This window comes from Mirounga angustirostris, unplaced genomic scaffold (assembly GCF_029215605.1).
Source record: "Mirounga angustirostris isolate CCGP_5_RB_7025 unplaced genomic scaffold, mMirAng1.0.hap1 SCAF_2, whole genome shotgun sequence".
NCBI classification, from domain to species: domain Eukaryota; kingdom Metazoa; phylum Chordata; class Mammalia; order Carnivora; family Phocidae; genus Mirounga; species Mirounga angustirostris.
The window spans coordinates 149,996,875-150,012,650 of NW_026991710.1; the positions used below are offsets into that span (position 1 = coordinate 149,996,875).

The following is a 15,776-nucleotide window of genomic DNA, read 5'->3' on the forward strand; positions in this document are numbered from 1 at the left end:
GTCACTCCGCACCAGTTAATAAGTGGAAGAGGTAGGATTCCAACCCAGGCAGCGCGGCTTCAGAGTCTCGGCTACCAGAGCTCTTACCCATCACATTAGATTACACTGCCCTCACACTGCTTATCTTACTGTTCTCCACGGGGATGAGGGCTGGCTGACAACTATATCATCAATTATATACACAATCATAGGCAGGAGAGATTTGTAATTCCGCTACCGTTGGGAAGTCCTCTAGCACTTGTCGATCCTTCTCCTTGCTCTCCATATACCGCCAGTCTGGTTCATAAAGGTAAGAGTGAAAGTTGTGTAACAGTGGAACTTTTTTTTCTACACTGATGGTCATGTCATCTTCAAGAGTGTCCAGAGCTCGAAGGACCAGATAAAATATGCATACCGCATGGCTGTAAAAACAGGAGAACTATTAATATGATGGGACAAACGTTCCAAGATATTTATTTCAAAATAACATGTCATTTATGCAAACACTCCTACGGCCCTACCTCTAAAGAACTATGGAAAGATAGCCAAAGCTTTTTGTACTCAACAAGACATCTTAGTTTTCCTTTCTTAGATAGGAGCAATGGACTTCAGTGGTTTATTTATAAAAAACAAAATTAAAAAACCTACCAGCTGATGTCACAACTACTCCCAGAATGAGTTACATTTAACGAACGTAGAACAACTGTACAAAAATCGACAGGCCAAGTATTTACATGGACCTGGTATTTTTGCAGATAAAAAATAAAGTCAAATTAGTATAATAGTATAAATAGTCAAAATAGTATAAATACTATCATACACAAAGGAAATTGGTCTAGGTTCATGTATGCAATCTGCCCAGAAGGAACTTGGGCTGTTTCAGTCAGAGGAGTCCTAAATTTGAGCACCAGGTGGGGTATAGAGATTACTTAAACACAACTTTAAAAAAAAAAGATAGCTACTTCATTGGAGTTAACCCCATATACTAGAATTGCAAAGTAGCATAGTGAAGCCAAGAAAAATGCATGACCTACTCAGAGACAGGTTCAGCCGCCAGGACTAAAAAAAGTCAATAAACACCACCATCCCCCATCCCCCACCCCCCCTTCCTCCCCTCTTCCCTGAAAGAGCGGGCCCACAGGGACACTATTAGATGGCGAAGTGCCTGGAAGGGCATTCTAAAGTAAATACATGGGTGTTCCAACCACAACATTTCCTTCACTCTGGTGGGGCACGCTCTAGCTGAGCCACAAGCGGCGACTGCAACGCCAGGAGTTGTCAGAAAGTAGTGGCTCAACGTCCCAGTCCCCGGGGGAAAAGCTCTCCTCCCCCAAGTGAAAAGGAGCTGTCTGGCCACTCACCGCATTTCCCCATCCAGCGCCTCAATGACAGCTGCAAAACTGCGACTGGTCTGATTGAGATACTTGTAGCAAGTTTTCAAGCTGCTGCTCAGCGAGTCCTGGGGGCAGAGAAGACACACGGAGGTGGGCGATGCGGAGGAGCAGGAGTGGGACGGGGGCAGGCGGCCGGCTGCCGGCGGGCTCCGCAGCCTGCCGCCGACGCCCTCCCCGCGCAGCCAGTCCTTGGAGGGCCAGGCGGCGGGAGACAAGGGGCAGCCGCGCGGCGCGGAGCCCACGGCCGTGCCCGTGCTCCGGGGTGCCGCGGCGGGGCTCAGCACCAAGGTCCGCTTGAACAGGGACATGGCCTTGGTGCCGCAGGCGGCCACGGCCATGGGAGTCGCAGGGCCCGCGTAGAGTTTTTCCTCCATAGACCCGAGCGGGGCTGGGAGGCGCCCCCGGGGGGCGGGGCCGGCTCTCCCTCCACCCAGCAGGCTCCCGGCTGGCCCGCCCCGCCCCCCCGGGGCCGAGGTCAACCCCGCCCGTCGGCGCCCCCCCCCGCCACCCCTTCGCTCCCGGTGCCTCCCTCCAAGTCTTCCCCTTGTCCCCGGAACCCACGGGCGGCGGTCAGAGCCCAGTCCACTTGAGAAGCCGGCTCGTCTTCCTGGTGCCAGAATCTTTCACCGAACTTTAGTCCGGCTCCTCTGAACCCTCCACTCTTGTACTTCTGTGTCTATCCCTGCAACGCCCAATTTTAGCAAGAATCCTGCTACTGATCCCCGTGACTGTCCGGCAGGGTTCCTCAGTCCCCATCACTCCATCGCCCTGGTCTGCCTCCGGCAAGAATCCTCCTAGGTTATTAGGTCGTTTGGCGAGAATGTCCCTCACCCCAGATGTTCCACCTTCATCATTTTCCATCCACTGACCCCTCCACTCTGCCCCCATTTTTCCTTGTTGTATTCAGAATTGAGCCCAGTTCTATACTGAAGTCTCTTTTTCCCTACTGCAATGGCTATTCTGAATAAAACCGGTTTTTACTGCTTTAACTACTGTTCACCTTTGGCTTTTCTTTAACACCTGTTAAAGGTCTTCTATCCTCTGGAAAGCTATTACTTTTAAGATTTCTAATCCTCGGGGCGCCTGGGTGGCTCAGTTGGTTAAGCGACTGCCTTCGGCTCAGGTCATGATCCTGGAGTCCCTGAATCGAGTCCCGCATTGGGCTCCCTGCTCGGCAGGGAGTCTGCTTCTCCCTCTGACCCTCCCCCCTCTCATGTGCTCTCTCTCTCATTCTCTGTCAAATAAATAAATAAAATCTTAAAAAAAAAAAAAATTTCTAATCCTCGGGGCACCTGGTGGCTCAGTTAAGCCTGCCTTCAGCTCAGGTCATGATCCCAGGATTCCGGGATAGAGCCCGCTCCCCGCTCAGAGGGGAGCCTGCTTCTCCCTCTGCCGCTGCACCTGCCTGTGCTCTCCTGCTGTGTCAAATAAATAAAATCTTAAAAAAAAAAAAAAATTTCTAATCCTTTCTCTTTCAAATTAGTGAGCTGTAATGAGCTGCCTCCTAAACTTTACTCTTCCCTAAGGAAAACAAGAATCATTTTTTCCAGGAAAAAAAAAGCGCCATATTTTCAAAGCAAGCATATCTGAAAGAATTGCTGTGGGTTTGTTTTATACAGACTTTAAATTTTACAGCTGTTTTAAGTTCACAGGAAAACTGAGTGGAAAGTCCAGAGTTCCCATAAACCCCCTCAACCCCCAGTCTCCCTTACTCTCTTTTTAAGAGAAGGAAACATTTGAAATATCTAACGAGAGAGTGGTTTAAAATATACACATGGCTTATCCACTAGTGGGAAATACCACAGGCACTTTGTAAGGTTAACAGTGAACCCTGAACCCTAGTGGACTGGACCCATATTCTTTTTTATATGTGTATTATTTCCTCAATTTCCTATCATGGATGCATATCATATTATCAAGAGTAAAGCTTTAAAAAAAATCACATAATCATGAGAATTTCATTTCCTTGCCATGTTCAATAAAAAATGATTAGTAAAAATTAATGTTTACTGAGCACCATATATTAGTAAAATCATTTCATGCAATGTCTGGGATATACATATACTCAGTGAAAGTTTGATGAATAAATGAATATGTTCAGAGTATTTATTTTTAAAAGATTTTATTTATTTATTTGACAGAGAGAGAGAAAGCGCACAAGCAGGGGGAGCAGCTGAGGGAGAAGCAGACTCCCTCTGAGCAGCGAGCCTCCCAGGACCCTGGGATCATGACCTGAGCCCCAGGCAGACACTTAACCGACTGAGCCACCCAGGCGCCCCTGTTCAGAGTATTTAAAAACCTTTCACCAACTCCTTCCCTCTCAAGTGTAGAGAGGCCAGGCTTTGCAGTCAGATAAAAGAAACAGAGTAACAGCCATTATTGAGCTCTATGGCAGCTCTTCACAGAAACTGTTGTTACCAGGCCACAATGATTCCTTTCACTGCATTGCCAAACGTTTTAATCCTCAGCTACAACTAATGGTTTGGGGGCTGACTTCTGTGAGCTCCAATAAAAGCTGGACAGGTTTTTGAAGAGCAACAACCTTAAGCAATACTACCCCTCCTTATCAACATACCTCTTCCACTCTTAAAATGATCAAGGTCAATAAATCCCTTCTCTGTGTCCTTCCCTCATCATTCTTTTCCCTGTCACCTATTTGCTTCAGTTCCTCACTCTGTAACAATAATTTCCTCAGATTACCGAGAAGATACGGGAAGATACAACTATTAAACACTGGAAAACTCGACTCACTATGAAAACTTCCACTGCTTGATTCCCATGAGCTGGCAGGGAGGAGAGGGCGGAAAAAAGACCAGGGCTAACTGCTGCCTGTCTCTAAAACCTCCTGATGTGTTCCACTGCTATCTGACATGAAGTACGCTCCCGAGAACTCTCAAGTGAGAGAAAAACAGGGATGAAGGGCATCTGCAGGAAGAGTGTGCAGTGGCTAGAAGTGCGAGACTGAACTCCCAGGACTGGGACTCCCAGGAAAGACAGCTCCACAGGTGAACAGCTACCAACCATTGCCACAGCTTTCGTTAAGACTTGAATGCAGATTCCTCAGAATGGGGAGAAACCCCACAAACTTAACCAAATTTATCTAACAGTAAGATTAATAACTACCATTTACTGGGCAGCTACTGTATGCCAAGCACAATACAAATACTACCTTTTATCCTTACAAAACCCTTTAAGGAAGATATTACAGATCTATATCCACTTTCATTCAACTTCATGGCCAGATGTGTAGCAGAATTCAGAATTTTTAGTGCTTTAGAAAACAGGAAATAAGATGCATATACAGCCCCAATTGCTATGGAGTAATATCCCATAATTAATTGTTAATACTTCTTCAGGAAATCATTTGAATATTTATACTAAGCCAGGATCACTTCAATTCAGGGCACGTTTGCTGCCAAATGACTTTGAGCCAGATTTATGAAAACACTCTTCATCTTCAGACCATTTCCGAGTTGGGAAATGTGGTTCAGGGACTGTGATCAGTATCTCTATTTTATAGATGAAGAAACTGTTGCCTGGAGATTAAGTTACCAAAAGTTATTCAGCTAAGAGTCAGGATTTAGACTTAACAGAGGCCAGAAATGCATGATTACAAAACCACCTGCTTTTTCCATGATGTGCCCTCTGAGTGATCACACAACTTTCAGGTGGCAGCATCCCTATTTATGGATAAGCTCCTAAAAATTCAGTAGAAATCAAGTTTACTGAACCCTGAATTCCTACAGCCAAATCCTTCTGTGATAGAAATGGTCAGCCATCAACATCTGTTAGTGCACAATTTCCCCCAGTTTCTTTGTTACTTAAGACCGAAACTAAGGGGGGCATCTGGGTGGCTCAGCCGGTTAAGACTCTGCCTTCAGCTCAGGTCATGATCTCAGGATCCGGGGTTCAAGCCTGGCATCAAGCTCCCTGCTCAAGGGGGAGTCTGCTTCTCCCTCTTTTCATCCCCTCCCCCTGCTCCTGCTCACTCTCTCTCTCTCTCTCTCTCAAATAAATAAAATCTTAAAAAAGAGAGAGAAACTAAGATCATGTTAAGCGAAAGAAGAAAATGTGTATTCCAATGTTTCCTCGATTCAACCATTTTCTTTTTTAATGGCTCTTGGGGCTTTTAGGACTCAGAAAAACTGCGAGCAACAAATAATATTATACTGTATTGTTCATCAAATCTTAGAGCTAGAAGAGTCTCACTTAAAAAAAAAAAAATCAAGAGATTATACTGTGGAAAGTCTCTCTCCTACCCCCTTACCACTTCTCTCTCTGAGGGTAACTAATGCTACCATTTTCTCCAACAGTCTTACTTTATAGAGAGGAAAGGGAGTCTCAGAGAGGTCAAGTCTCTGGACCCAAATCACAACCCCGTAAATTGTGTCCCCTGACTTTAGACACTCAGATCCTTTGCCCTGCTATTATTTTTCTTTGTAGTATTTACCTCCACCTGAAATGTTATATACAACAGACTCTTGAACAATGTGGGGATAAGGGGCATGGACCCCCGGACAGCCGAAAATTTGCGTATAACTTTTGACTCCCCCAAAACTTAACTACTCATAGCCTGCTATGACCAGAAGCCTTACTGATAACATCAACAGTTGATTAACACATAGTTTTTTGTATGTTATATACTGTATTCTTACAATAAAGTTAGCTTGAGAAAAGAAAAATACATTTACAGTACTGTACTGTATTCATCGGAAAAAATCCACGTATAAGTAAATACACAGCTCAAAGTCATGTTGCTCCAGGGCAATTGAACTTGCTTTTTTTTCATTCTGTCTTCCTTTAGAGTGTAAGTAAGATTCATAAAAGCACGGTCTTTGCCTGTCTTCTTCACTCTTGTATCTCCAGCACCTAGGACAGTATCGCCATGCAATTGGTAGTCACATATTCGCTAAAGAAAGGAAAGAAGGAAGGAAGCTAATACACACCAGGTTGGGAAGGGAAGAAAGGAACTAGGAATTATGGAGTGTCTGCGATGTGCCAGGAGCATGTGTGATGGAGACGGGATCTGATCAGCTGTCTGGGGCCAGTCAAGCCTGAGCTCTTCCTTGCAGGCAGCCTCCAAACCAGGAGCGTGGAGGTTGTCAGCCTACCCTGGGTGGGCACCCCGGAACCACTGCCTGAACAAGTTATCCGATTATTTTATGCCACTGTTTGCTAATCTGTAAAAGAACTTTAGGGTTGTTGTCAAGATTGACTAAGTGTGATGAGTTACAAAAGGGCCACAAAAGTTTGTGGCTCTTTCCATCAAGGGATGGGGTCTCTCTCTCTGGCTCCCTGAATCTGGGTTCCCTTGTGACTTTTTTTGGCCAACAATTTGGCAGCAAATGTGATTCAAGCAGAGGCTTGGAAACTCCAGCTGCCATGTGGAACCCCAGGGCTAGCCTGAGGATTTTGAGACACATGGCCCGATCTTCCCTTGACGCTCCAGCCTACAGTCTGCCAAACACCAGACTGTCCAGCCACAACCCAGCCGGCCAGCTGAGCAAGCCCAGAAGAAATCAACCAAACTGGCCCAGACCACTAGAACTCCCCAGCTCTCCCAGGGAACTGGGAACTCAAGTTGCTGGTATTTTAAGTCACTGAATTGCTTTTTTTTTTAATTGTGGAAAAATATACATAACATAAAATTTACCATTTTAACCACTTTTTTTTTTTAAGATTTTATTTATTTGTCAGGGAGAGAGCAGGAGGCAGAGGCAAAAGCAGGCTCCCCGCCAAGCAGGAAGCCCGATGCAGGACTCGATCCCAGGATCCTGGGATCATGACCTGAGCAGAAGGCAGACTCTTAACCGACTGAGCCACCCAGGCACCCCATTTTAACTGCTTTTAAGTATGCAGTTCAGTAGTGTTAAATACATTCACATTGTTGTACATCCAATCTCCAGAATTAAGGCACTCAGTTTTGGCAGGATTTGTTACTCAATGAAAGTTAACTGATACACTGGAGATAACAGACTTGAAGAGCTTAGCATAGTGCCTGGCAAACATAAAAACTCAATTAAGTGCCGTCTATTGTTACTAGGACATGGTTGTTATCATTATTACCTTTATTAGTCTAACTCACAATATAATTTCTTCCTAATCCCACTCACTTGCCAAATTCGTGTTCCAAAAATGTTGCTTTCATCATGTCCTTGTTCTGCTCTTAACCATTACATGCTTCACTGATGAGAGCTCAGCTTTCGGACTCCCACGCGCCCTTAATGAACTTCATATTTCTAGCTCGTATTCGTCAATTTCAGGTTGGTTTTCTCATCACCCATACAGGTCATGCTCAGTCCTCTATAACTTGGCTCACAGTAGCTTTTTCAACTGAAGAGCTTCCCCACTAAATTAAATCTAATACCTTACAAAGCACTTTTCCTGTGTTTTCTAAAAACTTTTCGCTTGAAGACATTTCTCATTTCGCTAAAATTTCCTTCAATCAAAATGTACTTAAGATTACTTGGCACTTCCTAGGTTATTTGACTTTTGGACACCTATTCTCCACGAAGACTGTGAACATATTCAGGGTGAGCATTTTCCATTCTGTATCCATTACACGAAGTGTGTCAATTTTTAGCTGAATCTGGACAATCCTCTGCTTAATGTGTTTCTTCTGCTTAATCATTTACCAACCTGGCGTCTCTCCTTTTAAAGTCTAGTGTTCAAAGTTGGACAGTACTCTTTCAGTGTGGTCTGGTCCATCATGTGAATGATGAGCAGCACGGTGGGGGTAAGACAGTGAGCTCTGAATCAGAGAGCCAGGGTCAAAGACAGGCTCTGCCCCTGAATAACTGGGCCTCAGGCAATTAATTAGCCTCTCTATGCCTCTGTTCTACATCTACAAAACAGGAAAAATAATAGTACCTTCCTTATAAGGTTACCGGGAGGTTTAAATAATAGATGTAAGGAGGTATATAAAACAGTGTTTGGCACATACTAAGAGCTCAATAAATGTTAGCCATTATTATGATACCATTTATCCAAAAGGTAAAGATCTAGGTTTAAAAAGTCTCTCAGCAGGGTATCAGAATGGAAGAAATCATTCTGAACAAATGCAATTAGGAATCTGACTGACTACAATTCTAAGCCCACAGCATGATGAGACTACCTAAAAAAGATAAGGAACACTGATGTGGTGGGGAAGTGGGTTGGGAAAAAGGACTTTATTTGTACATGGCCATTTTCTTTTTTTTTTTTTTTTTAAGATTTATTTATTTATTTATTTGACAGAGAGACAGCGAGAAAGGGAACACAGGCAGGGGGAGTGGGAGAGGGAGAAGCAGGCTTCCTGCATAGCAGGGAGCCCGATGCGGGTCTCGATCCCAGAACCCTGGGATCATGACCTGAGCCGAAGGCAGACGCTTAACGACTGAGCCACTCGGGCGCCCCGGCCATTTTATTTCTTAAGAAAAAAAAAGATGAAGCAAATATAGCAAACGCTATACATCTAATCTTGGAAAGAGACACAAATTGGTTACAGTATTTTTCAATATTTTTCTATTTGCTTGAAATATTTTATAATTAAAATATATTTTTTAAAGTGGAAGCAGTCTTAAACTATGTTACATAGAAATACAGCATCCATAAGAGAGGAATTTAAAGTTCAGAAATGACCAGACCACAATGAAAGAGTACTGTTCAACTTTGAACACTAGACTTTAAAAGGAGAGATGCCAGGTTAGGTAAATGATCTGGAAAGAGTAACAGATAATGATAACTAAAGGAAGAAGATAGAACATTTGGCTTGAATATCAGTATTCTCAGAATATGAGAGTTCTCTTAAAATATGTCAAGTGCTGTATTACACAACAAGGATTAGACTCTGGTTCAAGGGAGAGAACAGAGTGAAAAAAGGTTAGCTTACTGTAAGGTAATGCTTCCTAAAATCCAAAACTGTCTGGGGATGGAGTGGGCAAGTCTCCAGAGGTAACTACCTGTCACAGGAGGTGTTCAGAAGACTGTACAAACTGGATTATAAAGCAGTGACTATCTGTTTTAGGTCGCAGATCCCTGGAAGAATATGATGACAGCGGACACTGTTCTCCTCACAAAACACACAAACGTGAAATAACATAAATACTTGCAAATAATTTCAGAAAAGCTCCAAAAACTCTTAGTAAGAATCTCTAATTAAACATCTATTGAGCAAGGCACAGTAGCAATGTGAAGTTGTAATTCCTTCAGGCATCCCCCAAAAGATGAATCCCCTAACTCAGCCAGAAGTGAGTTTTCCCTTCTGTAAATTTCCTTATGGCATTTACTATATTCTGCCACAGTTACTTAAGTTTAGCTTGTTTAAAAAGCTAGAGGTTTCTTGAGGGTAGTGCACCTACCTTTTATTCATTAATTCACTAAGGGGACATCAAATAAGGTTCCTATGTCCGTATAGCTTTAAAATCCAGAATCAAATATTAAATCTTAAATCTGAAAGGGATTTGGGGGATCATAAAACCAATACACAAATAACCACAATACAAGACTATGGGACTGTTACAAAGTAGTACCAGAGAAAATGGTGGAAGGAGTTTCACAGGTAACTTGTTATGGTGTCTACCTGAATTTTCTATGAATAATCTGGTAATGTTTTATTGACCTGACAAGATGGTGAGCTCTTTGTAGGTCTTATTTGTCTATACATGCCATCCTGCCATGGTGCACCCCGCATAACACCTAGCACAGAACAGGTGTCCAAAAATGTCCGCTGAATGGTGAACAGAGGTGGCACTGAAGCTAGACCTTGAAGGATGAGAGGGATCCTGAGTTATGAGGGAAAGAGAATTCTTTCCTGATGGGAAATTAAAATGGTTTAATAAAGGACACCAATTAAGAGTACATGTAAACAAAGAATAGTCCTTGTGATGTTCCCGTTGGAAAAAGAATTTAAAAGTTTTGATATAACCCATGAATTCGGCTGAATATGTCTATTCATTCAATAATCACTTAAGAATAATTTTCTTGTTGTAATGAATACCTTTGTAAGCATTCATTTAGCAAAGGATACAAGCATGAGGCAGATGAAATATAAGTAAATAAAACCAAGTTTAGCCTTCAAGCGACCAACAATGGTGCTAATCGACAGACATACAGATAACTAATAAGAACTTGGAAGAGTAAATATGTGTTCTAAAAAAACCGAGAAGCACTGAGAAATAGGGATTGATCAGACTGCAGGACTGCGAGGGAAGCTTTTGGAAGAAGTGTGACTGAACACTGGAAAGATGAGCAAGGTTTCATTCCAGAAAAGGTATTGTGGCCATATTTGCAGAGTTCAGTCCCTCCATGAAATCCTCTCCCACTTAATCTACCCATATAATCTCAAATTTGCAACCACTTACTAAGACACCGATAAACATCAATGCTCAAAGACAGAAAGAAATATAAAGAAAAACTACCTGACAACCAATGTCTTGGAAGAACAGAACCATTTTAAGCCCCTGAGGGAGGGTGGGGGAGGGAAGAGGAGGCCGGCCGAAGGCACGTCGGCCAGCTGGGCCGGATTTGGGGTAAGGAAAGCGGAACCAGGCTGGGCGGGTGGGGCCGCCAGAAGGGGTGCGGGTCTGCCACCCCGAGAGAAGGAGGGCGCCAAAGCCGTTTGGCACCCGCTCGCCGCGCCCCTCGCCCTCGATCGTGGGCCCTGACGGCCAGGACGTAGGCGCGAGCCCCGAGCGCAGCCGCCCCGCCCCAGCCGGGATGCAAGGATACTCGGCCCACCTGGTCCATCTTGGGTATCACCTTCCGCCGGCCCCCCATCTGGAAGCGCAGGAGGTTGTAGAACTCCTCGGGGCGCCCCAAGCACTTCACGAACTCCATGCTGGCGGAGGGCTGCTGGGGCTCGGCGCTCAATTCCAACACACCTCTGGAGGACACCGGCCGGCACTCTGCGAAGGATTAAACCCAGGAGGCGCGACGGCTGGGGCGGAGCAGAGGCGGGCCCAGAGCGGGGCGCCACGCCCGCTTCCCCGCCCACCTCAACGGGTCTCTGGCTCTCGCGCCTCTTCTCTTGGGCTCGCAGGGTGGACTGACGGGCTCTGATTGGCTAGGACCGCTCGCCCCAGGAAGACGCCGGCCAACTGGCGGTAGGATGAGGCTGGCGTGACGACCGTACCCTCTAAGCTAATTGGAGAAGAGAAAGGGGCGGGCGAGCGGGATTGGTGCTTCTACGGGGGTGGGCCTTTTCCTCCGCCTCTCCTAGGCAGAGGTTGGATCCCGAACCCAGACCCGAGTTGGGATGCTGCAACATGGGTGTAGTGGGTCCTGGCTCAGGTGTGCGTAGCCTTTTGGTGAGAGACCAGCAGGCGAGAGTTCGCTACGATTTTGTCAGTAATCCCTCCACGTGTGTAGTCGTGTTTGTCCTGCCGGCCAGACTAGCTCTTCAGTGACGCGCACCTCCTGTGCGTATCTGCGCGAGGCTGCGGACCCTTTAAAAGGCGGGTGGGCCCCCGACCATCGAATGGTCTGTCCGCGGTTATCGTCAACACAAGAGAGCAAAAGCCATCCGTGGCACTTACAGCCCCACAGAACACCGGGCACCTGGTCCAGCAGTAACACCCTTCCTTTCCCCGCTTCACAACCCTCAGAGCTCTTCACTTCCCTCTGGGTGATGTTACTCACTCCTAGAATTTCAACTCTAGGACCTCTTTAAAATGTTTTGGACCCCACTTTGTCCCCAAAATGGATCTGAGGCGTTTCTACCACTGTGTAAAGAGTGATGTGGAAATTTATATCTCCGTCGTATTTTCTTTACTTTTGTTTGTTTTTTTAATTTGAGAGAGCGCGCGAGCAAACAGGCGAAGAGGGAGAGAAGCGGGCTCCCGGCTGAGCGGGGAATCCCCCGCCCCGCAGCTCCCGCTGGATTTCCCCACCCTGAGATCATAACCTGAGGCGAAATCAAGGGTCCGATCTTTAACCGACTGAGCCGCCCAGGCGCAGCTGATCACTATTCTAGACAGCGCTTGTCCCCCACCCACCACCACTGCTAATTCCCATCGCTTCTAGTTTTTTTCCCATAGTATTTATCACGTGCTAATATAATACAAAATTTACTTATGATGTTCAATGGCTAGTTCTTCTTGCTAGAACGTAAGCTCAATGATGGACAGATCTTCATTATGTTCACTAACATACTCCTAAGCATCTAGAACAGTGCCTGGCACATACTAGGGGCACAATGAATATTTACTGAACTGACCTGTACCTCCTCTTCCTCCTCTTTGATGTCCCCTAAAGTTATGATGTCCATAACTGAAATCTCTCTCCCATTGAAAGTGCTTCTTTGGTTAATGGCACTAACAGCGTCCCAGTTGCCTAATTATCAAATCCTGATGTCATCCCTAACTTCTTTCTCTTCCTACACGGACGTCCTTTGAAACCATTCATCAAGTCTACGGAGCCTAAGAAACAAACCTCTTTAGTCTTAATCTCTCCTCTCTGGTCCATCTTGGTTTAAGCCCCATCTTCTCTCCCAAGCTATTTTTCAAGGCAACTTCCCATCTCTCTCCATGCATTCCCAAGTGACAGCTGGAGTAATTTATCTAAAACACACACTTGATTATATTACTCTCTTGCCTGTAATTCTTCAATTTTAAATTTCTTAAAGGAAATGCCTTTCAGGATAAAATTAAGGATTCTGGCATAAAATAAAAACTCCATCATTTGGCACCTACATTCCCCCCCCCTTTTTTTTTTTTTTGGATTTTCACCACCTTCTATCCTATCACTACCCTACTTTCTAGCCCTGATCCAGCCCTGGGAGCATTTGCAGTTCCCAAACAGGCCACAGTATTTCATACCCCAGTCTCTGCCAGAGTAATTCACCTCCAGGATGCCCTTCCCTGCTCTTCACCTAGCTACCTGCCTCAGGGTCATCACAGCTCAAATAGAAAATCCTTTTCTGAAGTTTCCTGGCCTCTCCTTTATCTGTTCTTCAGATTCAACAAACATCCACTGAACACCAACAATGTGGCAGACACTGAAAAAAACTAAAGATGAGCAAGATGAGGTTTGACCCCAAAGAGCTCCCAGAGGCATCAGATCAGAGAAAGAGACCGACATGGCTGATGTAATTGTGTTGCTGTTTATTAGAGACATAGTGGGATCCTAATCCAGCTTCCTGGGTCTGACCTTGGTGCCCTGTCGGAGACCACATATACAAATAGTGGCCAGGCCATACACCATAGAACTCTGACCCACAACCTCTGCAGCAATAGGCCCAGAGTAGTCAGGACTAGGTCAATAACGTCCCTCTATTTTGCCCCTACTTTCAACTCAGGGCCAACCACAGAGAGCCAAATATACTTCATAAGCAAATCACATAAGATACCCCCTACTGGTTAGCCTGCTTCCAGCTTCTCCATGCCAGCCTCCTCCAATCTGGAGCACACCTGATTCTTTCCCCTTTGTTCATTATAAAGCTTGTCCACTCCCCTGCCTGCCCCTGAGTCCCTGCCAAATGCAGGTGACAGGTGAAAATGGCTGATGCCCTTGTTCTAGCAAGCTCTGAATAAAAAGCCTCATTTGTTCTTATTGCAGTAGTCTTTATTTCCACAGACCTCAGTACTTGCATTATGTTCAGTGGATGCTCTCGCCCTGAACTTGGTGTATTCCAATGATCCCATTTCCGTCTCTTCACTCTGAAGTCCTCAAGGTCAGAGACCCTGTCTAAACATAACATCTGGGGCGCCTGGGTGGCTCAGTTGGTTAAGCGACTGCCTTCGGCTCAGGTCATGATCCTGGAGTCCCGGGATCGAGTCCCGCATCGGGCTCCCTGCCCGGCAGGGAGTCTGCTTCTCCCTCTGACCCTCCCCCCTCTCATATGCTCTCTCTCTCTCATTCTCTCTCTCTCAAATAAATAAAATCTTTAAAAATAAAAAAATAAAAAAAATAAACATAACATCTGGCACAGTGCTTGCCACATAACAAGTCTCCACTACTTTTTGTGGAATAACAATACTTGAAATTGGGACTGTACTGGAACGTTTTTTTTTAAAGGTTGCATCTATTTACTTGAGAGAGAGGAAGAAAGAGAGAGAGAGCACAGAGGGAGAGGGAGACTCCCAGCTGACCAGGGAGCCTCATGCAGGGCTCGATTCCAGGACCCTTAACCTGTGGCAGACGCTTAACCAGACTGAGCCACCCAGGCGCCCCTGTACTGGAACTTTTAGAACACACTTCTGTCCTCCTCACCCTCACACAGCATTTTTTCTATAACCTACTGAAACACTTTTAACACTCTTTGTAATAAGCCAGCCTCCTCCTATTAGTGTAGGGTTTTCTTGTGTTTTTTTTCTCCTTGTGTTCCCAGACCCAGCATTTAGGAGGCATGTCAGAAATACTTATTGAATGGCTAGGGCCACTGAAACCAAACATTAAATATCAAGTTTTTCACAATATCAATTATCAGGAGATAAAAAAATCTTTCCCCTAGAATCTGTTGAATACAAATCTCACCTCTCCTTACTTCTGAGTAAAACCTGGACTCTCCTTCTATGTATCCCATCCCTCACCTGCAACTCTGCTAGGCAAAAGCCTCTCCTTCTGTCCAAAAGGCACAATGACAATCCGAGTAATTCTCACTCTTCCCCCTCCCCGCCCCCATCACCTCTCTTCTAGTGCCCATTCACACTACTTACCGCCCATCCCTTCCCTCCCTGCTTTCGGGACTAACAGACACTTTCTGAGAGCCTCCTGCCACGATGGATAAAATCTAGGAAGGGAGACATAGTTGGTCTCGGTGAGGAGACCTTCCACTAGGAAGGGAGACATAGTGGTTTCAGTCTGCGATCCACGTTTCTGCTTCTCCACTTCTTCCACACAGAACCCAGTCCCTGTACTTCGGCTAGAATTCTGATGATGCCGACAACAACCCCTACAACTCAACCGCTAGGTGCTCTATTTTCCCCGCTCTACAGACTTTAGTAAGTCCCTGAAATCAGAGGAATAAGAAGTCTGCTCCTGAGAGGACAGAGCAGGTGTGAATTATTCTTCCATGTTCTGTTCTGTAAACTTTTATATCACTTGAATCTTTGGGTATCTGTAATTTAAAAATAATAAAATCTTTAAAGTGTAAGGCTTCTCACTCACCCTCCTGGCCTTCTCCCATTCTTACCCTGACCACCTTCAACTGTGGGTTAATACAGCATCCATCTCATCGGTTTTGACCCTCGGCTACTGGATACCGCGGGAGAAAGTCTGCAGGCGAAGCAATCTAGCCTGGATCTCCAGTGTGGCTCTAAATTCCCAGAACAGCTGTTACAAACCTTCCCCTTCCTCCTTTGTATTTCAAGACCTCACCTTTGGCGGATTTTCTCTGGATCTATTTTTCTCTCGCGATCCTGGCCCCGGTCAGCTTTAAGTGCTGGCATTGGCGAGGTCTCTCACCCTCCTAGTGTTTCCTCTCAA

The 15,776-nt window shown here is 45.3% G+C and overlaps 1 protein-coding gene across 4 annotated transcripts in view; it reads right to left on the bottom strand.

Annotated features, from left to right (window-relative positions):
* FDFT1 (farnesyl-diphosphate farnesyltransferase 1) overlaps positions 1 to 11,293 on the bottom strand; it is a 36,770-nt gene extending 25,477 nt beyond the window's left edge. Inside the window, exons 1-3 of one of the 4 annotated variants that reach the window (XM_045880113.3) lie at positions 11,091 to 11,293; positions 1,341 to 1,438; positions 218 to 401 (exon numbers count right to left, since the gene is read on the bottom strand). In XM_045880113.3, coding sequence (XP_045736069.1) covers positions 218 to 401; positions 1,341 to 1,438; positions 11,091 to 11,189 — 381 coding nt within the window. In that variant the 5' untranslated portion in view covers positions 11,190 to 11,293. Of the gene's footprint in view, positions 1 to 217; positions 402 to 1,340; positions 1,802 to 11,090 lie in introns of those variants that run through there. The other 3 variants (XR_010409643.1, XM_064585313.1, XM_045880112.3) reach the window with 3 other exon arrangements.
* Between the last annotated feature and the right edge of the window lie 4,483 nt (positions 11,294 to 15,776).